General features: G+C 38.7%; 1 protein-coding gene across 9 annotated transcripts in view; it reads left to right on the top strand.

Annotated features, from left to right (window-relative positions):
- ATP9B (ATPase phospholipid transporting 9B (putative)) overlaps positions 1-24,933 on the top strand; it is a 302,593-nt gene that overhangs the window by 33,544 nt on the left and 244,116 nt on the right. For 6 of the 9 annotated variants that reach the window (XR_004055661.1, XM_030925838.1, XM_030925835.1 and 3 more), the window contains exons 3-5: positions 4,334-4,484; positions 7,223-7,336; positions 17,469-17,577. Coding sequence is in view for 7 of the 9 variants with exons in the window: in XM_030925838.1 (XP_030781698.1) it covers positions 4,334-4,484; positions 7,223-7,336; positions 17,469-17,577 (374 nt within the window). In the remaining 2 variants the exon portion in view is untranslated. Of the gene's footprint in view, positions 1-4,333; positions 4,485-7,222; positions 7,337-17,468; positions 17,578-24,933 lie in introns of those variants that run through there. The other 3 variants (XM_030925841.1, XM_030925842.1, XM_030925840.1) reach the window with 2 other exon arrangements.

Raw genomic sequence — 24,933 nt, forward strand, 5'->3', positions numbered from 1 at the left:
AAAAGCTACTAATCAAACATTTTAAGAGAAAGTATAACTTGTACACTACTGGATTTAGTTTCAGCTGGACTTGATGGTGTAAGGCAATTTAAATATAAAGGGGAAAATGTTTCTGAATAATCAATAATTTAGAAACTATTTCGCATACATAGAAATGCTATTGAGGAAAGCTCCCAGTTACTGTCTCCCAAGGACTTCTGTTTGCTTCTCCCTCTTGTTTTGCAATATTTACCAGTATGCCTTCCTCACATTTTTGTCCTCAAAAAATTCCCCATATTTCATTTTCCCTTTTCAGCTCTACTACTCAGTAAGGCTTAAACTTACCGTTTTCGTTACAGTGTTTCTGTATCCTTGGGACTCACGCCCTTTACTCCTAGCGTGGAAGTCGCCTGACTCCCCTGCGTAGTGGTTTCTGGCTACATGATCCAGGGGTAGTTCTGGCACACCTGCAGGGCTTTCATACCTCACGCCTGTTGCGAGTATATTCGTTCAGTTTTGTGTAGTAGCACATGATTTGATAGTGACGTCTTAACCACTACTTTATTCTGTCTGTATGGAATAAAATTATTAGTAATAACATTTTTACATGTTAACAGGTGTTAGTAGCACAGTGATATGAATAATATAATTGTATCATCAAAGTCTAGGCATCTTAGATTTACTGGTACAGGGTTATAGAGGAAAAACCGAGTAAAATGTTGGAATATATATGTTTTTAGCAGCGGGCATTTAATTTAGAGTTTCTAAATTAGGAGAGTGATGTCAGTGAGGCGTTAGTTCATGTAGTTGCTGACAGTGATGTTGACGTTAAGGTTTCTGTTGCGGCTCTTGTTTACAGTGCTCATGTTTTGCAGACAGTGGTCTTGCATTTATAGTGTCTTTTGTCTGGAAGAACATGTTAATATCAGATAATGCTATAAAGTTTATATTTTCTAAATTTTATATGTATCTTTTCAAATACTTAGATCTAAATATTTGATTTTTCATTTTGAATTTGTCTGACTTTTGTATACTAGAACATCAGAGTAGATAATTATGTGTCGTAGAGCAAAAATTCGTATCTGATTCCATTCTTGAAGAATTTTGCGCTATTTGAAATGCTGAAGAGAAATGTGTTCATTTGAAGCCTGTCTTGCACCTGTGACCCAGCTTGCAGTGTGCTCTGTTGATGCCAGTGCTGTCCAGTAGAACTCACTGCAGTAATGGAATATTCTCCATCTGTGATGTCCACTATGGTAGCCACTAGCCTGGGTGCCCACTGAGCTCTTGAGATGTGGCTAATGTGACTGAGGGAACTGGATTGTAAGTTTTATTTAATTCTAATTAATTGTAATGAAAGTTGCCACATGGGGCCAATGGATGCTCATTTGCACGGTCCAGGCCTGGCTACTCTCTGTGCCCAAGTTACTATTGTAAGGAGGGTGACCTTTTGAGTGGGATGTTGGGAAGCAGGAGAGTGAAGACAGGCCTCGGGGGCTTCCTTCGTGGGCGGCATTGTGCTGCGCCTTCGTAATGTATTAAGTCCACTTTCGTCAGTGCTTTGCAGATGAGTGAACAAAGACTCAGACCGAGGATCTTCCGTAGGGTCACTTGCTGGTGATTGTTTCCAAAAACATGACTTGAAAGTCCATGTTTTTCCATTGTGTTTTGTTGCCTGCTCACAAGTGATTCATTTTTTTTTTTTTCCATCATCTCTTGAATGGCTGTGGTGTCATGCCTGGGCTGAGAAAAGGTGGTACATGAACTTGAGTAAGAGCTGGCCTCTGCCTGTTGTCAGCTCAGTGAATGGACATGATGCTGATGTGGTGGGGGTTTGAGATCTAGGCTCTGGTTTCAACTCTGCCATTAACTAGTGGTTTAGTCTTAGAGAAGTCACTTGCCTGTGGGACCTCCAGTTTTCTCAACTATGTAATGTGGGAGTCCAGCATCAGTATAGTGTAGTTGCAGGTGTCTGAGATGGTAATTCTCAGGTAACATAACTAGGATTTTCCTGGCGCTAGGAGTGTGTGCTGTCACCAGGTAAAAGAGTGATGATTTATAGCTGCTGTTGGTGGGAGGCGTTGGGGAAGGAGTGCCCATGAGCCCCTGCCACAGGGGAAGACGACTCAGAGTGTGGAGAAGAGCACAGAGCAGTCGCAGTCTGCGTGGCACCACAGTGGGGTGCTGGAGGGAAGGAGGCATGTGAGAGCAATCGAACTGGACAGTACAGACAACAGGTAAGGTGAGAGAAATAGTCATTGAAAGCTTACTCTTTTATTTGAAGCCTTATTTAATTCTTCATTCAAGCATAAACAGATCAAATATTATCATCATTTTACTGAAATCTACTTGACCATTTCCTTTCTTACCTTACCAAAAAATAGTAATGGTGAACATACTTGTTTTGACAATCTTAAATCACTTTAATGCCACCCTGATTTATAACTGTTGTGGACTTGAAAGTATGCTTTCAGTTTGGAGGTGTTTGGGTTTATTGTTTCAAAAGTGATGATGGCAGTGCTAAGATATCCCATTCTTGCAAAGCTCAGTCTTTGTGTGCTGCAGTGGAAGTTCTAGAATAAAGGTGGGGGGAGCTGGCTTCCTTGGCTATCCCCGTGGCAGAACATCAGCCCCGTGAGAGTGCTGCTTAAGGGAGCAGTGCTTGGCAGTCCTTCACATGCTAGAACAGTCCCTGTTAGGGATGGGCAGCGTCCGAAAAACCAACCTCTGACCTTTCAATGTGAAGATCTTCCCAGCACAGCTGAGAATTAGGTGAATATTCATAGGGATAGTACCAACTTCAGTTGAGACACACACACATGCGACCTCATAAGGAATGCTACTATAGGAGATTTATGAAGTTTACTTCATATATTCAAATTGATAAATTCAAATACTGAAACCTGCAAGTTTTCAGTGTTTGTAAAGTGATTTGTAAAGCATGAGAGCATTACGATTGTAGTAAGGATGTGGCACTCCAGCGTGGGAGACAGCAATTCTGAGATGGAGCTCTGATGTGGCAGCCTCATTTTATAATCAGCCGTATGCTGTCATTTTTATGCAAAATTTCTTGTTAACTTTTAAGCTTCCTTTGTCACAGAAATGAAGAATATTTGGCTTATACAGCAGGCTTTCTATTCTAGCCTTGAATATAATTAGAAGGTGAGATTTAACAACTTCCTTTAATAAGCCATTCTGGGTCTTTCTCTACATTTCGAAAATTTGAATTAAACCAAAGTTTTAATACTGAAGTTTAAGTTCATGATTGTTTTGTGCTTAAAAGGGATGATTTTGATACCTTTTCATCATTTTCTGAGGTATTTTAAGAAAAGTTACTTTACTAGAAACTCTGTACTCTCCACCCCCAAATAATGGTTTGGATGACCAAGAAGGGGAAGAGTGCTCCTGAAACCCAGACACTGTTGGAACAGGGTAAATTTAAAATTAAAATGTTTACTGCATAGATGAAGAGAGCTATGTGGAAATACAGTCAAGCTTTTATCATTAGAATATCACAGGAAACATTTGTATTCTCTTTAAATATTGGATTGAGCTGTAAATCTTTTTTTTTTTTTTTTAAGATGGAGACTTGCCCAGGCTAAAGTGCAGTGGCGTTGTCTTGGCTCACTGCAACCTCTGCCTCCCAGATTCAAGCTATTCTCCTGTCTCAGCCTCCTGAGTAGCTGGGATTACAGGTGCCTGCCACCACAGCTAGCTAATTTTTATATTTTTAGTAGAGACAGGGTTTTACCACGTTGGCCAGTCTGGTCTTGAACTCCTGACCTCAGGTGATCTGCCTGCCTTGGCCTCCCAAAGTGCTGGGATTACAGATGTGAGCTACCATGCCTGGCCTGAGCTGTAAGTCTTAATATTGCATTAGTTAATACTACTGGAAAAGTCATTTTTTAAGAGTGGAAAAAGTGATTATTGCTTCAGAGAATGAGCCACATCCTGGATTAATTGAAATCTAAGGAGCTTTATCATGGAATGGTATATTGGGAATTACCAGTAGGTAACCTATAGCTATACCTTTTCTCAACATACAGAGCACTGACCACTTCAGAATATTAATGGTTTTATTTTGCCAGTAAGAGTGTCTAAACAGAAAGATAATTCCCCTGGGGTTCTAGAAGCCATTGTATATTTATATAAGACTTTGTATTTTTATGTCAAATTTAAATTTGTGTAACCAACCTGTTATGAGAAAAACCCCACAGATTAGCATTAGGTGTGCTATTAGTGTCTGATAAATACAGAAACAATCAATATTGGCTCTAAATATGTACAATTAGTTTGAACTTTTTTAAAAAGCAAAAAAAAAAAAAACACAATATGTATCTTTTGTTTCATACAGTTGCTGTGATTGGCTGATAAATATTTGTCAAAGAAAGAAAGAACTGAAAGCTCGCACAGTATGGCTTGGATGTCCTGAAAAGTGTGAAGAAAAACATCCCAGGAATTCTATAAAAAATCAAAAATACAATGTGTTTACCTTTATACCTGGGGTAAGACTATTGCATTCTTGGAGATGGGTTGTGTGTCAGACATTGCTGGCTTCCTTTGCTGCAGGATGGAGCCTGTTGAGACTCTGACTTAGGTATTGAGTTGTGTCACATCCAAATCAGTGTCCTTTTGCTTTTGAACCATCTGTGTTCCCAATAATTGTTAAATAATTCATGTGTATTTTTAATGTCTACATCGTAGAGTTCAGCTCAGGAAAATGTACAATTTGATTATTGCCTTCAGTTCTTGATAAACATAGTATTTATATTATTTTAGAAATACAGTGTAGACATAATGAAGTAGTAAAGGTAAATAAAATGATCAGAAAACAAGTTACACATTTTGTTTGGCGGGGAACTAGTTTGGAGAAAAGAGTAAATGTAATGTTTAAGCCCTGCCAAGAGATTTCACGAAGAAAATGAATTTTTTTATATTGACATGATACAGTAACAAAGTGTCTGTAATATGCATATTTATAGATAGATGTCTTTGCTACTTCACATTATAAATCTCAGACCTTGTTATATTGTTGTGTCATTAGTTATGTTTAATTGGGTATTATGTTAATTTTAAATACTGTAGTTTAAATATTTTATTACTTTTTTGTTGCTAGTGATGTTACTGGCTTAAATTACAAAACAGTTAACATACAATTGAAATAGTTGAATAACTTTTGTTTTTTGTATTTTGTTCCTTATTTTAATAGGTTTATCTATCTTTCTAAAGGAAAAGGAAGCTGGTATTGATTATATTTCTATACCAAAGTTTTTGGCATGTTTTAGGTCTTTTATTTGCAAGAAAAGCTCTTGATTACATGTAATGTGGGCGACTTTATCTTGTATATTTAATTTAAATAATCATGCTGACATTGTATTGGGCATTGATTTTACCCCCACCCTCACCTCATCCCCATCCACCTAGTGATTGGCAAATACTTGGTATCTAATGTACTTCTTTATTAAAACCCACAAAACTAATGGCTTCATAATTAAAAGACTGATCTTTTGTCAGGATAATAAAATGTAAACTGTCTTATAGGCAGATAAATATTCACATCTTTATTGAATGAAGCCACTGTTTTCTGCTTAGGTTTAAATTATTAAATACTCACAGATCTCAGAGATTGGCTAAGCAGTGTACGTTTTCCTAAAGGTCAGCAGGTTCAATCAGTAGACAGTAGAGTATTGATTACAGTCGTTTAAAGCCAGCAGTGCAGCTTAACTTTGATCAGTGTAAGTCCACACAGCCTGCCCAGATTGGCTGCATGCTGAAAATACCTGTGGATGTGACTGTATGATGATTACCATGTATATGAGCTTTTTATCTTAGATTGTCTCTGAAATTAGTCTTTTCATCTAAAATGTAGTATTTTAGAAACATTTGGTAATTACACAGTAGGAATTCTATGTCATTTTTACCACGAATGGCAGTTTCTAAATTGCTAATAGATATAATTTATGCTAACTGAAATTTTAAAGAAATCACTAAGGAAAAAGCACTTTATTTCCTGCTGAGATTAATTTATGAAATAATTCAAAACATTCTTAGACAGTGGGTTGAACGTGATTATGAACATAAATGCATTGTCAGTGTAACTGATTTTGAGTCCCATACATCACTGTATGATGATGCAGATAACCTCATTTTCTGAAAACGAGTTGCAGACTCTGTAGGTCAGCAATGAGCACTTAACCCATTGCCCTGCTTGGTGAAATTTTCATACCTTCCAAGCGGCATAGAAACGGCATGCAAAGAGATTGTGATTTGTAAGTTGCAGGTTTGTAAGTTTGATTTTAATTGTAGTGTGCTGTTTGAATTATTCTCATCTGTAAACATAAGTTTTGTTCCATTTTGATTTTCAATGTAAATCTAATAATTAGAGACATTTGTAAATTGAGATCTATTAATATATTAGATCTTGGGTTTTCGTCCCTAAAGATAACTATTTGAAGTGAAAACCAAAACCAAAACCTTGCAGTATTGACATTTCTAATATTTTATTGAATGATGAAATTTCTTTTATATTTGAAAATATTAAGAATGAACAACCCAAAGACCATAAGAGTAGGTGGGTAGTTGTCTTCTTGAAAATTGGTCTGCAGTTACAACTTCTTATATTTTGTCTTTTTTAATGTTTTGAGGGAAGTGAATACCCACAGGAGATTAAGGCAGTCTATCTCGTGAAGTCAACCTGTTCACATTTGGCTTGCTCACTCAGTCTTTGTAAAGCTACCTGGATAGTCTGTGTTAAAAAAAAGTGGCTGTTTATTTGTTTTTTACCATTTCATAAATATAAGATTGCTATGTCTTTTCCATTGTAAGATTTTCTGAGTCATTATCAAGATATACCTGTATATTTACTGGCTTGCTAACATTGGGAAGGTTTTGCTATCTTTTTTTGATGTTCATGTAAAGACTTACTAAATGAGTATGGAAAACTGGAAAATTTCATATGAGAAAGATAAAAAAACTTCTAGGTGACATTTTTTAACATAATTGAATGTCCTAATTGTCTTATTTTCAGTTTATTTAAAATATATTTTGGGAGTAACCTTACCTTTCTTTGTGATATAGCTATTAGAAAGCCAACGTGAAAATTAATACATTTACTTTGAATCAGAACATGTTCTCACTGTTTGATGGAAATGTGGTTATATGTTGTGCTGATTTTAACTGTTTAATTTAGGTATTAAATTTTTTCCTTGTAGGAATTTTGTTAATTTTCTCTTTTCCTTTTTAGGTTTTGTATGAACAATTCAAGTTTTTCTTGAATCTCTATTTTCTGGTAATATCCTGCTCACAGTTTGTGCCAGCATTGAAAATAGGCTATCTCTACACCTACTGGGCTCCTCTGGTAAAAGAAAAGACTTTAAAAATTAAGTTAAATTATGGAATATTTAGAATATAGCTTTAAGAGTTGAGATGGTTAAAAGTTAAATTGACCAGATTTTACAAACACGATGTTGTTGCAGTGCATCACTGAACTTCTTTTAAAAGATTTTGCTGAGTGACTTCAGTCCCTCTGAGAACAATGGGAAGCGTGGTGGTAGCACACTGCCTGTAGAGCGGTGGCAGAGGGGTTTTCCTTGGTCATTCTGCACCTGTGTTAAGGGTGCAGGTCATCAGCAGCTCCCTCCTGTGTGATGCAGCTGTTGGGAATGGGGGCTGGGGATGTGGGTCTGTTGTGTTACTCTCTTCACACCCTGACCATGGTGAGCATTCTGAAATATCCAAGTGCAGTACATACGATGTCTGGTTGACATCTCAGTGCATAAAGTTTTTCAAAAGGCCAATGATACAATGATGCTTGTCAGTGAATGTTTCCATTTCAAACGTATGCTGTCTTGATAGTCTTAAGCTATTGGCTGATAGTTTTCGTTGACTTTTAGCTTGTACAGGCAAGATATACATCATCTTTCCTCCTTTCATGGAAAAATGTACTACTTCCTTTATTTTTATTTTTTTGGAGCTAGAGTCTCACCCTGTTGCCCAGGCTGGAGTGTAGTGGCACAATCTCGGCTCACGGCAACCTCTGCCTCCTGGACTCACACAGTTCTCCTACCTCAGCCTCCTGAGTAGCTAGGATTACAGGCGTGTACCACTACACCTGCCTATCACCATGTTGGCTAGGCTGGTCTTGAACTCTTCACCTCAAATGATCCACCTGCCTCAGCCTCCCAAAGTGCTGGGATTACAGGCATGAGCCACCGCGGCTGGCCACTACTTCCTTTTTTGGATTTGCTCCCTTTTGGGCAGATGACCCGAGGGATCTAGGTAGGAAACACAGAGAGTGAAAGGGTTCCTTCAGTGAAAGAAGAGTGCAGTCCTTGGGGGTCCACATGAGTTGTGGCCTTCCACATGGAGAGCCGAGCTGTCTGCTCCTGAGGGATCTGTCCTGGCCTGGCTAGGCTCCATCTCCCTCCAAATGAAGCAGGAGAACTGGAAGACAGATTAAATTCTTGTTTCCTGGACAGGCACAGTCAGGCTTTCCTGTTTGCCTGTAGTAAAACCATGCTGAGGGACATTTTTTGATTTCTCTTTCACATAGACTTCATAGTAGGGTGGATTTGAGGAATGAGTAACTTTATATGTAATATAAACACAAAATTACTAGATAAATGAATACATTTTTAGCTTATTAGTAAGATTGAAAGAGACGTTGGAGCTGAGCATGGGTAAAACTGTAACACTGTGGTGCTCATCCCATTAGTATAGATGCGGTGAGCTCCCCCGTTGGTGTGCATAATGTGCATGCACACCTGTGTTGCCTTTATGGAGGGTCATTGATCATATATATTAAAGACCTCTTACTTGAGGAATTTATCCTAAAGAAATAATGATTGATCACAAAGTCTAAAGAATGTCCATTATAAGTATTTTAAAAAATCAAATGTCTAACAATAGATTATTTAAACTCTGCTATATCCTGTGTACTTGTTGGAAGACTGTGTAGCTTTAAAAATGGTGATTAGGAAGTGTTTAGTTACATATGTATTAGAATAAGTTTTAAAAGGTGACTCAAAATATGTATAGAATGAAATCCACAGTTCTTTTGATCAGTCAGTATTGAGCTCCTTCATGTCCAGCCCTAGTCTAGGAAATGTTGATACAACAGTGAACAAGACAAACCAAAGCCTGTTCTAATAGAATTAAAATTCTGAGCGAGAAGGCAGTATATAAACTCCTAATGCCAACGTAGCCAACCATCAGGCTATGAAGAAGAAAATGTAAAGCAGGAAAAACGAGTAGAGGATGAAGGGGGTGTTCTATATGGGATGGTCAAGGAAGGCCTCTCTTGTGAGGTGACATTGGAATGACATCTTACTGGTAAAACAGTCAGACGGATATGAAACAGGGAAGAGGGTTGCAGGCAGAGGAGCAGCTGCAGAGGTCTTGGACTGTTTTAGCGTGCTCCAGGGTGTGAGGAGATCATCCAGAGAAGGGTGTGGGTGGGAAGAAGCAGCTGGAAAGGAGGTCAGAGGGCCTGGCGTCAACTCTTCCAAGCCTCGCAGATTTCGTCCTGGGTGGAAAAGGAAGCCGTGTGTTTGTGTATGTATTGCATATATTCACACACAGAAGAAACACTGAAGTGTATACAACAGAATTTTGAAAGTTGTTGTTGAAGCTAGGTAACCGTGGAAGGGGGTATAGATAACTATTTTTCCTTTCTTTTCTTCACCTTCCACCACATTATCAGTAACCAGTTCTGAATGTGAGATTATAATTCCTGTGTATCTGTTAATAGTTTTACTATGTTTATATTTATCGTTAAAATAATACGCAATATTATTTTGTATGCTTTAAAAATTTTTATAAAGATTATCTTAATCTGTGTGGCGTATTGCAACATACTCTTTTTTTTTTTATTTTGAGACGGAGTTTCGCTCTGTCGCCCAGGCTGGAGTGCGCTGGTGCAGTCTCTGCCCACTGCAAGCTCCGCCTCCCGGGTTCACGCCATTCTCCTGCCTCAGCCTCCTGAGTAGCTGGGACTACAGGCACCCGCCACCACGCCCGGCTAATTTTTTGTATTTTTAGTAGAGATGGTGTTTCACCGTGTTAGCCAGGATGGTCTCGATCTCCTGACCTCGTGATCCACCCGTCTCGGCCTCCCAAAGTGCTGGGATTACAGGCGTGAGTGACCACGCCTGGCCAATTATATTTATGATTTTAGTGTATTTATTTCTAGCCCCTTTTTTTCTGTTCATTGCTTTCACAGTTGTATTTACTGCTTAAATATTGTTTCCCAGCTGGGTGCTCATGCCTGTAATCCCAGCACTGTGGGAGGCCAAGGCGGGAGGATATCTTGAGCTCAGGAGTTCAAGACCAACCTGGGTAAGATGGTAAAATTCCATCTCTACCAAAAAATAGAAAAATTAGTTGTGTGTGGTGGTGCATATCTTTAGTCCCACCTACTCAGGAGGCTGAGGTTGGAGAATTGCTTGAGCCTGGGAGGCAGAGGTTGTAGTGAGCCAAAATTACGCCACTGCACGGTGGCCTCGGTGACAGAGTGAGACCCTGTCTTAAAAAAACAAAAAATTGCCTCGTGGGTTAAAATTGTTTTAGCTGAAACAATGATGGTCTGAGAACACAAATTCTTCTTAAAAAAGTAAAGGAAAATGTATTTATGTATATTTTGCTTTGGCCTTTTGTACTTACTGTGATTTAACTAGCTTTCAACCAAAGAAAATGTCCTTTAGATGGTTCTTTATGAAGAACTTTATTTGATTTGTTCACAAAATTGATGATCTTGGCCATACTTGAGTGAAGTGTGCATGCAAGCGCACACACGTCTGTTTATCAAGACAAGAAAACATTTCTTTGTTTTTTCTTTTCATATGCTCGTTCATTTCCAGTTCTAGCTGCAATTTTTAGTCCTTTAACTTGAATTTTCATCCTGTTATTTTGAAGTACTTTATCATTTTTTGACATATATTAGCTTTAATTATTTTTGGATAAGTACCTCAATGAGCATCTACTTCAATATTCATGTAAAAGATGTTGTTATTCCACTACATTTGCATTTTAAGATTTTAGAGAAGTGAAAAGCCACTTTTACCATTTGAATGATGCTTGACGTTGCCTTCTGATACACCTAGATGATTTCTCTCGTGTCCTGAGTATATTGTGAGATCTGAGAATTGATCTACTTTTTAAATGATTTTCTTTTGTTCTTTGGTTTGGCAGCAGCCACAATTGATGCTGCCTTTCAGATAACAAGTGATGACTAGCATGCGTTCACTGTTGATATGCACCTTAACCTTTGATTGAGCAAATCTCTTAAAAAGTTGGTGTGCGCCTTAGGCTCACCTTCGAATCCGAGAAGTAAGCTTACGAGGGCATATTGGTTCTTTCAGAAAGCTCTTAAAAGCGCTGAAAATCAAGACGGCTTGAAAAATTAGACAAAGTTAAGGAATAATTAAATCTAAAGAAATCTCTTCAAAGGAAACTATTTAAAATAATGCAAATTTGAAAATACGTATAGGTGTCTCTTTTTAACTGAAGAAAATGTTCTTCCACAAGAATTCCTCATAAGCCCTTGAGTTCTTGCATTTTCTGTACCAGTTTATATTAACCCCGTTGTGTCCAGTGCCAGTAACACCATGTGATCTTTATATATACATTGACTTTTTTCCAGTCTTTTCTTGTTCTCTAAGGTTCTGTAACGTTCTCGAGAAAAAGATACTAGTTAACATTTCCAGATTTCTTCTAGCCAAAATCCTGCCACTGAGGCATAAAACCATTTTACAGTTGTCGGTTGTAAAATTCTGTTTCTGTTGTTCACTAATTTTAAATAAAACAAGTTACTTCAAACTTACTTCCTCTGTTCTCTAACTAAAATTGAGATGTTTTTGAAAACAGTGATAGCTTAGTTAATATTTCTTTTTAAGTTACTTTTGGTAATATTATTTATTAGCTTTAGGTCTGAACTAATTTGTGTTATATTTTCCCATATAGTAGAAGTGTAAATTGAAAATAAGTTGATTTCATTACATTATCATGTCTGGATGAAGATTACTTTTCATATTCAGCTTTCAGAACAATTCTTTAAAGCAAAGCTTGTGTAATCAGAGTAACAAAACAGAATGTCATGCTTCTATCAAAATGAATGAGATAGAATAGATTTGTCTATGCAGAAGATCTTTAGATAAAGACAGCTCTGGCTCTAACAATTTTTAACATTGTATCTTCTAGATAAAATGTCTTCTGCTACTTTGTTAATAGATAATTGGCAACCAGATAGGCTGTGTGTGTCTCAGTTTGCTTATCTGTAAATTAGAGGTAAAGATACATACTTTGTAAGACTTTTGCGCCATTTAAAAGGGGTAACTCATTTAGGATACTTGGAAAAGTGTATGGCACATGGTAAGCCGTCAAAGGCAAACCAGTAATGTACCCATCTAACTTTTTCTCCTTTTACAAAAATGTGTATTGTTTTGGACTCGCTCCACATGGTTGTTGGGTTATCTGGAGAAATAGGAGAAAGGCTGTGGACAAGCCATGTGAGAAGAAGTCCATGTTGTCCAGTCTGTCTGACACACTCATGCACAAATACTGCTGTTTCCAGGATGACAGTAGTTTATATGGCCCTTCTGCTTCCAGTTTTGATTTTTCTAGGGAGCAGTGTTATAGCATAAACCTCTGACCTGGTTGGTACCGAGGTAATGGGAAGACCCAAGTGCTCCTACAGTAAGACTTGCTTACTCCAGTCCTCCATAAACCACCGATCTGTAATGATCCATTTAAGAACTCAGATCTAAACTCTTACGGTAGAGGCTCATTTATTGTAGACTCCAGTGGCAGAAGGAAATGGTGGCCTTAACTTCCCTTTCCTTTAGTCTCTGTTATGTTCCTAGGCTGGCCATTGGGCATTTCCTCAGGATAGATATGCTGGAGATGGATGTGATGGTGGTGACATCTTTTGGGTGTTGAGAATCCTACGCTTGTGTTCCTTATTCCGAGAAAACAGATTTGGAAATGTGTTGTAAAGCAGCTTGCACACTCTCACAGTCCTTGCCTGTGACCAGGATCCTGTTTCCTCTTAACAGTGTTTATCTCCCGTTTTCAGGACTTGGGCCCTAACCTTCTTTATTCTGTCTTCTTTAATACTGCTTCATTTGAGGGGGGAGCTTAATTTCACCGACTTCCTTGAGTTCTTAGGAACTAGCACATTTTTGTGGTTTATGATTACTTAATGAACTTGGTTAACGTTTGCTGTCTTTAAGCCGTAAGTTTAAAGGGGTGAAAATTAGAGTCACCTGGAGAGTTTAACATATGTGTCTGAGGTCTCCTCCCTGGAAATTAGAGGTAAAAGTACACGTTTCAGATAGGGTTGGAGCAAATTTATGTTCCAAAAGTCTTTCAGGTGATTATGATATGCTTACCTGATTAAAAAACACTCCTTTAAAATATTGTCTATACTATATAAATAAAATGTGCTTGCTAATCACTTTCATTCTCTGTCTCAGTGAGTCACAAACAGAACTTTAAGAAGTTACGTCTTCATCATGAACACGAGTCTGTAGCAGTAAATCTTCTCTTACGTGGGAGTAGCCGCAGACAAGTATATTTCCTGGATTCAAAGATGCATGTTTTTTATGTGACTAAAATTGAGCTGTGGCTTATAAAATGTATATATTTACAATGCTGTTGTCTTCCCACCCAAGACTACTACTAAAATAATACTGATATATCTTAAAACCAGTGACATCGTTGAATCAAGGAAATAGAGCATTTCCTCATATGACTCTGTGCTATAAATTTCTTACTTGTGGACATTCAGGTTATTTCTAATTTTTCATATTCATGCTGTGATCCTAGAATTTTTCCTTTAGGATAAGTTTCTAGAAGTAAAACCACTTGGTTAAATGTGTGCAAATTTTAAGGCTTTTGATAACACCAACTTTCTTTGAACTTTTTTGGGGATGTCTGCTGCTTTTGGCTTTTCATATTCATTTTCTTTGTTTTTCTGTTGCTCACTCTAGTTCAATAAAACGATGAATTTATATTCAAGTTCTTCTTTGTCTCGAATAGGCTTTTTGATAACTACTTTTATTTCATTGCTGCTTTGTTATGACTTGTTATCAGCTTTGAAGAAACTAGCCATCATTCCTTGTATATTCTTCACTCTATTATGGAGACGTTTATCATAATATAAAAATTTCTTATATTCTTAAAATTTTGTACTTCACGTATCTGGCATCACTCTTAGTCATAAAAGACTGAATGTGTTCCCCTTAAGCTTAGGAACAAGGGTGTTTGCTCCCACCAGTTCTGTTCAACATTGTATTGAAGGTAAATTAAATAGGGCAGTTAGAAGAAAATGAAGTAAAAGGCATCTAGATGGAAAGAAAGAAGAAAGTCTGTTTGTCTCTAGTCACAGATGGCATGATCTTGTTTATAGGAAAACCTAGGGAATCTACACACAAAAATATTGTAACTAAACAAAATGAATTAGCAGGGTTGCAGGATACAAGATGAACATACAAAAGTCACTTGTATTTCTAGCAATGACCATCCCAAAATGAAATTAGGATAACAATTCCATTTATAATTTCATCAAAAAGAAAATAATAGGAATAAACTTAAAGCATGAAATTACATACTGAAAACTATAAAAGAATTTTGAAAAAAATGAAAGGTCTGAATAAGTGGAAAGTCATGTTCATTAGTTGAAGGACTTAATATTGTTAAGATGGCAGCACTCTCCAAATTGACCTACAAATTTAATCCAACACCTAACAGAATCCTAGCTGGTTTTTTTTAATTAAAAAAAAATTTTTTTGGAGAAATTGACAGATTGATCCTAAAACCCATATGAAAATACAAGGGACTCAGAGTAGCTAATACATCATAGAGAAAAATAGATCAAAGTTGGAGGACTCACACTTTCCCATTCCCAAACTTCCTACAAACTGCGTGATCAAGACAGTATGGTACTGATGTAAAGATAGGTGCATAGATCAATGTAATTGAGAGTCCAGAAATAAACCTTGACATTTATGACACATTGATTTTCAACTAGGGCACCAAAATAGTAACTCTTATAACTCAACAATTAACCTTGGAAAGAAGTAGGTAAAGGATCTGAATAGACATTTACCCGAAGAAGATATACAAATGGCCATAAGCATGTGAAAAGTTGTTCAACGTCATTAGTCTGTAGAGGAATGCCAGTTAAAACCAGAGATACTACTTCACACCTAGTAGGATAGCTACAATATAAAGGGCAGACAGTAACAAGTGTTGGTGAGGATGTGGAGACCTTGGAACCCTCATTAGTTGCTGGTGGGAATGTAAAGTGGTGGAGCCACTTTGAGGAACAGTTTGGCAGTTCCTCAAAATACTACACACAGAATTACCATGTCACCCAGAATAGGCAAACCCATAGAGACAGAAAGGAGATGAGTCATTGCCAGGGCCTAGGAGTGGGAGGGAATGGGAGGTGACTTGCGATGGGTATGGTGCTTCTTTTTGGGGTGATGGAAATCTTCTAAAATTAGATGATAGTGAAGGTTGTACAACTCTGTGAAGGCACTAAAAAATGAACTGTATACTTTTTTAGTGTTAATTTTATGGCATGTGAATTATATGTCAATAAAACTATTATCTAAAAAAAGAACACAGTGTGTGCTAAAGGACCTAAGTGAGGTCTTACTCTGCTCAGCAGCCGTTGTCTTCATGGAGACCAGGGCAAATACATGGCGCATGCCGTGCCATGCCTGCCTTTCTTGCAAGTGGGGCACATCACAAATTGTTTATGGCTTCTTTTTCCTTGAGTCCAAGAGTGGCTTTAGGAGACTTCTCAAAACAATGCTTCCAATAACCCCTGGGAATACACTGGCAAAGATCAGAAAGACATCATGGTATTTCAGGAGACGACTCATAGTTCCTTAGTGTTGAAGGATACAGCCATATTGAGTGGGGGACAAGGCTAGAGATCTGTCTATTCGTAAGGTTAGGGACTTGGGGAGAGCACTGTATTTCAGTAGGAGAGCTGGGGAGAGCCTGGGTCTGGCTGGAGTGCCACACAGAATGCAGTCAGGCTGGAGAGAGGTGTAGAAGGAAGCACAGTTAGCATTTGGAGGAAGGAGCCATAGTATTGCTTATAGACGATGACAGTGGGATGGGTAGAGAATTGGGCCATCAGTGGACTAAGGCCAGCTTTGGGGTGACTGGATAAAGAGGGGTGCATGGCACCAGGAGAATGTGTTGTCCAGGAAGCCAAGGGATGGGGAATTAGAAAGAGGGCCTGGTGAACGGTTGTAGTGCACAGAGGAATGGGAAGTTTCTTGAGATGGTCCACCTTACTTGAGAGTAGTTTTAGTCAAGTGGTGGTGGAAGGAAATTGTGGCAAGTGGAGAAGTAAACTGGATGTGAAAAGGTTTCTGATGGTGCAGAGTGCAGACTAAGGGCTTGATGTGCTCAGGGAGAGATGGTTGTAGGGCCGAGGGAGGCTCATGATTAGGGGGAGAGCACACAGTGTGGCTGAAGAGAGATGGCAGAGGGGCTGAAAAGGAGTGAGAGACACAGGCTGTCAGGTTGATTTTGAATGGGAAAGAGACTAGAAGAATCCATGTTTAAGTCATGACTGTTGAAGGGTTTTCAAATAGGACACATGAGAAAAATACTATTTCAGTAAATATAAGAAACATTCTCCAGCAGCACACTTAATTTGGCCTATTGGTTATACAGAAAACAAATAACTGAAATAAAATAGATTGTTGTGCTTTCAGTGGACATACATCCACTGTTCTGTTATTTACAGTTTTGACTGAAGCAAGGTCATCATCAATAATAGAGATTGACTTGAAGAATATTTCTGTAACATGTCAGAAAATACGTGTGCAGCCTCTAAAAATGATGGGCATCAGCTTCATATTAGTGGTATAATGGGCTTCACAATAAATTATGAGGATATAAAATTTTTTTTCTAGATAGCATCATATTAGTATAGTCAGATTTTTACTTAAAAAGTGAGATGAAAGCACTATAGTTCATTCTACTGCAGTTATATAATAATGCACTATGTAAGAAAATTGATGTGATTATCTGGGAATTGTTTTGTGTTCCTAAATACTTTTATTCTGTAAGAAAAATTTAAGTGCGGAGATTAAGTGTAAGATTTTTATGTCAGTCATTGTAAATTTTGTATTTGAATGCCCAACTATTCTAAATGTAATTTGTGGGTTTATTGAAGATTGTTAATTTTTTTTTCTTTGGGTTACTGGGTATTTTCTGACATTTAGCTTGAAGTATATATTAGGAGGTGAATTAAAAATTTTGGGAGTATACTAAGAGTTGTAAACCTTTTACAGTGAATCCTTTTGTAATATATCATTGTTACTTTTTGACGTTTTTGGTTTTCATTTATTTTATGTTTTAGAGAGTAATATAAATGGAAGGGAAAAAGTTAAATCAAGTAACAAATAATTTTCTCTTTTTTGTTAAAGTTCAGTTTTCTAAAAATACCTTATTTTGTTTTATAGGGATTTGTCTTGGCTGTGACTATGACACGGGAAGCAATCGATGAATTTCGGCGTTTTCAGCGTGACAAGGAGGTGAATTCACAGCTATATAGCAAGCTTACAGTAAGAGGTCAGCAAGATGCTTTAATCCTGTTTAGCGTTTGCTTACTGTAATTATCATTTTAGAGTTAACATAACAAATGTATGAAAACATTTTAATTCTATTACTGAAAATAGTATTATGTGATTGTGTATGATATCTAATTAATTTCCTTATAATGTATAGTGCATGCAATTTTAGGGTAGACTTTTGTTCATTCTCTAGATGTTTGGATGTATGTCATACACACGTATATACAAACGCACACACAACCACACAGGCATGTACATATATTATTAATAATCATATAATGTGCTCTATGGTATATACGTATTTTCTGAGAGGCATAATGTCACTTTATCTAAAATCTATCTTGGTATTATGTTTTAAACACACTCATAAAGGTCAAACGTCTACACCATGGCACTAGCCTATTCTTAAGTACAGAGGCCTTTGAACAACAGAAATGAATGCCGTGACCCGAGATGGTAACTGATGCGTGCACGTTTCTCCTTAACCTTCATTCAGGGCCTTCACTCTTGCTTCACTTAACATCTTTCAAGCGCTTGTTCATATGATTTTTCAGTCCACAGTAGTAAAAGAAGCAATGTATTAAGAAGAGAGTGAGGAAAATGATTACAGGTAGGCATGAGACAGTAAAAAAGTGACTGAAAACCTTGGGAATAAGGGAGATACTCAGAAACTGAATGGGTATTCATAATAACTCCAAAGTCTGTTTAAAAAATTTACAGTGGATTTTTATCTTCTGTATGTAAGAGGACATTTACAATGAATTATTTAACTTGAGATGGTACCTTCAAAAATGACTTACTTTTAACACCTTATTGGGCTGTATTTCACGTAACATAAAATTTATCCATGTAAAGTATACAACTCAGTGTTTTTTGGTGTATTCATAAAGTTGTGCAGCCATCACCATCACCGTCATTTAAGTTTAGCACACTTTTGACATTCTCAGAAGGAGCCCTGAATACATTAGAAGGCAGTAGTCATTCTCTGTTTTCCTCACCACCCTACCCCAGCTCCAGGCAGCTGCTGTTCTCCTTTTTTGTCTCTGTGGTTTTGCCCACTCTGCACATTTCATATCAATGGAATTAGGCAATATGTGATCCTTTGTCACCAGCAGCTTTCACTGGGCATGTTTTCAAGATTCATCTGGTAGTAGCTTTCATCAGTGCTTTATTTCCTTTTGCTGCTCAGTAATATTCCAACATATGATAGAGCACGTTTTGTGTGTCCATTCATTAGTGATGGACATTTGGGGTTGTTTCTACTATGTGACTGTTGTGAATAATGTAGCTATGGACATTTGTGTACAAGCTTTTGTGTGAAAATTGTTTTCATTTATCTTGGATACATACCTAGGAGTGAAATTGCTGGATTATTTGGTAACTCTATGGTTAGCGTTTTAAAGAATTGTCAACCTGCTTTCCTAATTGGCCACACCACTTTACATCCCTACCAGCAGTGGATGAGGGTTCCAGTTTTCCCACATCCTCACATGTACACTACTCTCTGCCTATTTGATTGTAGCCACTGCTTTTTGATTATAGTGGGTGTGAAGTAGTATCTCATCGTGGTTTGGGTTTGTATTTTTCTAATGATTAGTGATGTTGAGCATCTTTAGTTTGCTTATTAGCTGACTAGCTGTTTGTATATCTTTTCTGGGTAAATAACTGCTCAGATCCTTTGCCAGGTTTTTTTTTTTTTTTTTTCTTTTTTTGAGACGGAGTCTTGCTCTGTCGCCCAGGCTGGAGGGCAGTGACACGATCTCCGTTCACTGCAGCCTCCGCCTCCCAGGTTCAAACAATCCTCCTGCCTCAGCCTCCCAAGTAACTGGGTTTACAGGTGCCTGCCACTGTGCCTGGCTGATTTTTTGTATTGTTAGTAGATACGGGTTTCACTGTGTTGGCCAGACTGGTCTTGAACTCCTGACCTCGTGATCCACCCGCCTCGGCTTCCCAAAGTGCTGGGATTACAGGTGTGAGCCACGCCCATCCCTTTTGCCAACTTTTTAACTGGGTTGTTTAATTCATTTTGTGTATGGGGTAAGGTGTGGATCCATATTCTTTTGTATGACTATCAGGTTGTCCTAGTATGATCTGTTGAAAACAATGTTTTTTCTCCATGGAGTTGAAAAATTATTAAAACTCTTCGATGCTTGAATGGTGGCATGGTGGAGGAAGGATGAAGAAGGTAAACCTTAGTATTGGAGGAAAAAACCCCCAAATGGCCCGGTAAATTATGTATAACTTTGCATTGTCTTTGTAAGAATATAATATAGATCTATCTTATTTTTAAAATTGTTGTAACGGAGGGGCTAGACAGAGATGTTTTTCTGGTGTATTAATTGCATTATTCAGAAATAACTAGAGTGGTGATGGCAGTGAAATGGCAGAGTTGGCGGCTCCATATGTCTGCCCTTCCACAGAAACATTGAAAATCAAGCAGAAACTGTTAGAACTAACTATTTCAGAGCTCTAGAAAAGTCAAAGGTTTACAGCACCCAGGAAATTGCTGCATCCAGAAAAAGTCAACCTAGAAACAGTTGGAAAGCTTTTTTCCCCACGATTGCCCTGATCTCAACACCTTCTCCCAATCCTGTAACAGGGCACTAGTCTTGAAGATGATGGCCCATGTTTCCCATTTTCAGCTTATTCCAGAAGAATTGTTTCTGCATCTAACCAGTTGGGGGACTGCTTGGAGGGTTGACACTAGGTGCTTGTCTTTTTTCACCTACCTGAACTCAGGACAGAAAAGCAGAAATGTAGCGGGATTTCTCAAAACATATGCAAGGCTAATGAACAGCCTATAGTAGCCTAGGGCAAAAGATGACAGTCAAGCCAGACAGTAGAGTGTCAAGTGCCAGGCAGCAGAAGCTGGGGAGGGAGTTTCTTTGGGAAATTTGAGCATTCAGAAATTCCCCTGTGCATGCCGGGAAGTTTGGAAGTGACATGCAAGCCAAGAACTGGAGGAACACTCAGATCTAAAGTCTTTCCCTCTGGCTAGTTTCTAGGCTTAGTGCAAGTAGGAAGGGAAGGATGCAGCAGAATTGTTAATGGCCTGGCTAAATCCTGCATGAGGCTGCAGCACAGCCAGGCTGCAAAGCCCAGGACAGGTTTTGTTTGGGTTTGTTTCCTCCTCCCCTGCCCCTCCTTTTTCTCTCTCCATATTGAAGGAAATCTTTGTCAGAACACTGTCTGAATGTAAGAATAGAAGAGAGACTTTAGAGACCATCCATGATAAAGAATACACACTTTACAGAAATAGTGTAGAAAAATCAGTAGACGAACACAGTTATAGCATGTAACAATAAAATCAAGAAGAGGGAGAAATAGCTAATTTCAAGAATTACCCGGTTATATGTCCAGTTTTCTTTTTTTTTTCTTTTTTTAGACAGAGTCTTGCTCTGTCGCCCAGGCTGGAGTGCAATGGCGCGATCTCAGCTCAGTGCAATCTCCACCCCCTGGGTTCAAGTGATTCTCCTGCCTCCGCCTCCCGAGTAGCTGGAATTATAGGCATGTGCCATGATGCCTGGCTATTTTTTGTATTTTGTAGAGATGGGGTTTTGTCATGTTGGCCAGGCTGGTCTCGAACTGCTGACCTCAGGTGATCCACCTGCCTTGGCCTCCCAAAGTGCTGTGATTATAGGTGTGAGCCTCTGCGCCCGGTGTATGTCCAGTTTTCTACAAAAAACGTTACAAAGTATGCAACAAAACAAAGTGTGGCCCACTCCCAGAAGAAGGTAATAGTAGCTGCCCCTGAGGAAAGCCAGACATCAGACTTAGGAGACAAAAAGTTTAGATCAGCTGACTTAAGTGTGCCAAGGTGCTCAAGGAAATCGTGGGGATATTGCTTAAAAGATACCAGGAGAATGATGTAAGAACAAGTAGAGGATTATCTAAAGGAAGCAAACAAATTCTGGCACTGACAAGTATAGTAAGTGAAAAAAAACACTAGGGGGTTTCAGTAGCGGAATTGAGCACACCAGAGAATCAGTGAACTTAAGCCTAGGTCAATGGTACTTATCCAGTTTGAGGAGCAGAAAGAATGGAAAAAAAAAAAAAAAAAAAAAAAAGCAGCTCTTAAGAGACCTATGGGACGGCATCAAGCATACCAAATACACATGATGGAGATGCAAGAAGGCGAGGAGAAAGAGGACAGAGAAAATACATGAAGGGATAATGGCCAAAAACTTTCTAAATTTGATAAAAGACATTAATCTGTACATTGAGGAAGTACAGCAAAGCCCGTGAAGGATAACATGAGAAAAATCCATAATGAGATACATAACCAAGCAGCTGACACCCACAGACTAAGAGGACACCCTGAAAGCAGAGAGAGAGAGAAGTAACTGGTCACACACAAAGGACCCTCAGTAGGATTTATCAGAAGCCATGGGGGGTCTGAAGGCATTGGGGTGACATTTTAAAAATGGTGAGAGAGGAACAAAAAAAAACCTGTCAACTAAGAATTCTGGCCAGGTGCGGTGGCTCAAGCCTGTAATCCCAGCACTTTGGGAGGCTGAGACGGGCGGATCACGAGGTCAGGAGATCGAGACCATCCTGGGTAACACAGTGAAACCCCGTCTCTACTAAAAATACAAAAACTAGCCGGGCGAGGTGGCGGTGCCTGTAGTCCCAGCTACTCGGGAGGCTGAGGCAGGAGAGTGGCGTAAACCCGGGAGGCGGAGCTTGCAGTGAGCTGAGATCCGGCCACTGCACTCCAGCCTGGGCAACAGAGCCAGACTCCATCTCAAACAAAACAAAACAAAACAAAACTAAGAATTCTGTATGTGGTAAAACTGTCATTCAGAAATGAAGAAGTTTTCTGGGCCTGGTGGCTCATGCCTGTCATCTCAGCACTTTGGGAGGCCGAGGCAGGTGGATTTCCTGAGGTCAGGAGTTCGAGACCAGCCTGGCCCATGTGGTGAAACCCTGTCTGTACTAAAAATACAAACATTAGCTGGGCATGGTGGCATGCACCCGTAATCCCAGTTAGTCAGGAGGCTGAGGCAGGAGAGCCGCTTGAACCTGGGAGGCGGAGGTTGCAGTGAGCTGAGATCGCGCCACTCCAGCCTGGGTGACAGAGCAAGACTCCATCTCAAAAAACACCAAAAAGAAGTTGTTAAGACACTCACAGATAAACAAAAGCGAATGTGCTTCGTGCATCTAAGGGCACTATCAAAAATGTAAAAACAAAGAGAGAGAAAATTGTATATCTGATAAGGATCCAGTATCCAGGATACATAAAGAACTCTTACAATTTCAACATCAGAAAGATAATCCAATTAGAAAATAGACAAAGGACCTGAACAGACAGTTCTCCGAAGAAGACATGCAGATGGCCAACATGCATGTGAAATGATAGTCAACAGCCTTAGACCATAGGGAAGTGCGAATCTGTGTGAGACACCACCGTACACCACTAGGTTGGCTATAATTTTTAAAATATGGAATATTGCGTGCGAGAGAGGATCTGGAGAAATTGGAATCTGCACATTGCTTGTGGGAACAAAGCGGTTCAGCAACTGCGGAAAACACACTTTCAGTTTCTCAAATAGTTAAAAAGAATTTAAAGCAGGGACCCAGTGTTTATTTAGTGTTTATTCACTATTCACAATAACCAAAACGTGATAATAGCCCGGATGTTCACTAAAAGATGAGCGGATAAACAAATGGGTAGCAAATTGAGAAATCATGAAGGGTTGCTACATGCTACAACCGGGGTGAACCTCAAAGACATTATGCTATGTGGAAGAAGCCAGATGCGAAAGGTCCCACACTGTGTGACTTCATCTATATGAAATATCCACAATTGGTAAATTAGTAGAGACTGCAGATTGGAGGTGGTCATGGACGAGCGGAAGAAGGGAGCACGAAGCATCTGCCTAACGGGCATTGGGTTTCGTGTTTTGGTGATGAAAATGTTTTGGGACTTGATAGAGTTGGTCGCACAACATCGTGAATACAGTCAGTGCCACTGAATGATGCACTGTAAAACGGCTTTTTATGTTATGTTAGTTTCACCCCAAAATGGCATAAAATGTTCAAGAAGACATTCTGCTGTTATGTCTTTTGTACGTCTGTGATACTTGAACTTCAAGTACTTTAAAAATAATTTTCAGTATGTTTATTTCAAATGTACATGAAAATTTACCATTTAAAAAAGCCATCATTGCTGGTCATCTAAGAAGTAGAAGTTTCACATGTCAATAATGATAATGACAGCTACTTTTTGACTTCCTTGTGTGTGTCAGATAACATTCAGAGTACTAGTTCTCATATCCAGCATCATCCAAAGGGAAGTTGATGTGCTCTCCAATTTCTAGATGAGAAACCTGCGGTTTGTGAACTGTTTGCCCTGAGTCACAGTAGTTTTAGGTAGAGCTGGTGCTTGAACCTAGATCATCTGACTCCAATCCAGTGTTCTTTCAGCTGTGGCACACTGCTTCATGGCTGGTGGTTCTGATACAGATGTTTGATGAGTAAAATCGGTAGTGTTAAAAAGTGCATCAGTTTAGCTTATTATTGAGCACAGTTTAGAATTTATTTTTTCGTTAAGAATGTTTGCTGTTTACCTCCTCCTCAGTTTCCAGTATTTCACAGTTACCTCTTTGAATGGCGTTGATGGCAGCCTCCTTGTGTGCCTTTCTGTGGTTTGCTGAACCGTATTTACAGCATTTGGACTGTGTTATTTTGGAGTTCTCAAGCATACACTTATGGAAGTAAACCGGAGGAATGTTCTCTGTTACTTTTTTCTTTTGAAAAGGAAAGCCACTTATAAATTGCTTTGTTTGGAAGCAGAAAGTATTTTAACCAGTATATTATCACAGTCACACATATTTTGAGTTATCTTGTGTTTTATTTTCTGACACTTTTTTGGGTGTAGGACTTTTCTATGTATGTTGCTGTTACTTTACTTTCTTCTTGTTTATGGCTGCTTATTTTTGTTTTGTTTTGTTTTTAGTAGAGACAGGGTTTCACTATGTTGTCCAGGTTGGTCTCAAACTCCTGGCCTCAAGTAATCCACCCTCCTTAGCCTCTCAGAGTGCTGGGATTATAGGTGTGAGCCACTATGCCTGGCCTTTCTTGAAGTGTACTTAAATCATTTTTGTTTCCGTGGTCTAACATCTGAGCAGCGTTCGAAAAGAATCCATCCCAGTATTTCATTTAGGAACATTCAGTATACATCATAGTATTAGATTGGTGCAAAAATAGTTGCACCAAGTAATTTTGTCATTGGAACTAATAGCAAAAACTGCAATGACTTTTGCACCAACCTGTGTTTCTGCTATGTAATGATATTTCACGAGCACTTTCCATTTATTATCTCATATTTTTAGTTCTCTGTGGCTGGACCAGG

This window comes from Rhinopithecus roxellana, chromosome 21, assembly GCF_007565055.1.
Source record: "Rhinopithecus roxellana isolate Shanxi Qingling chromosome 21, ASM756505v1, whole genome shotgun sequence".
Classification (NCBI taxonomy): domain Eukaryota; kingdom Metazoa; phylum Chordata; class Mammalia; order Primates; family Cercopithecidae; genus Rhinopithecus; species Rhinopithecus roxellana.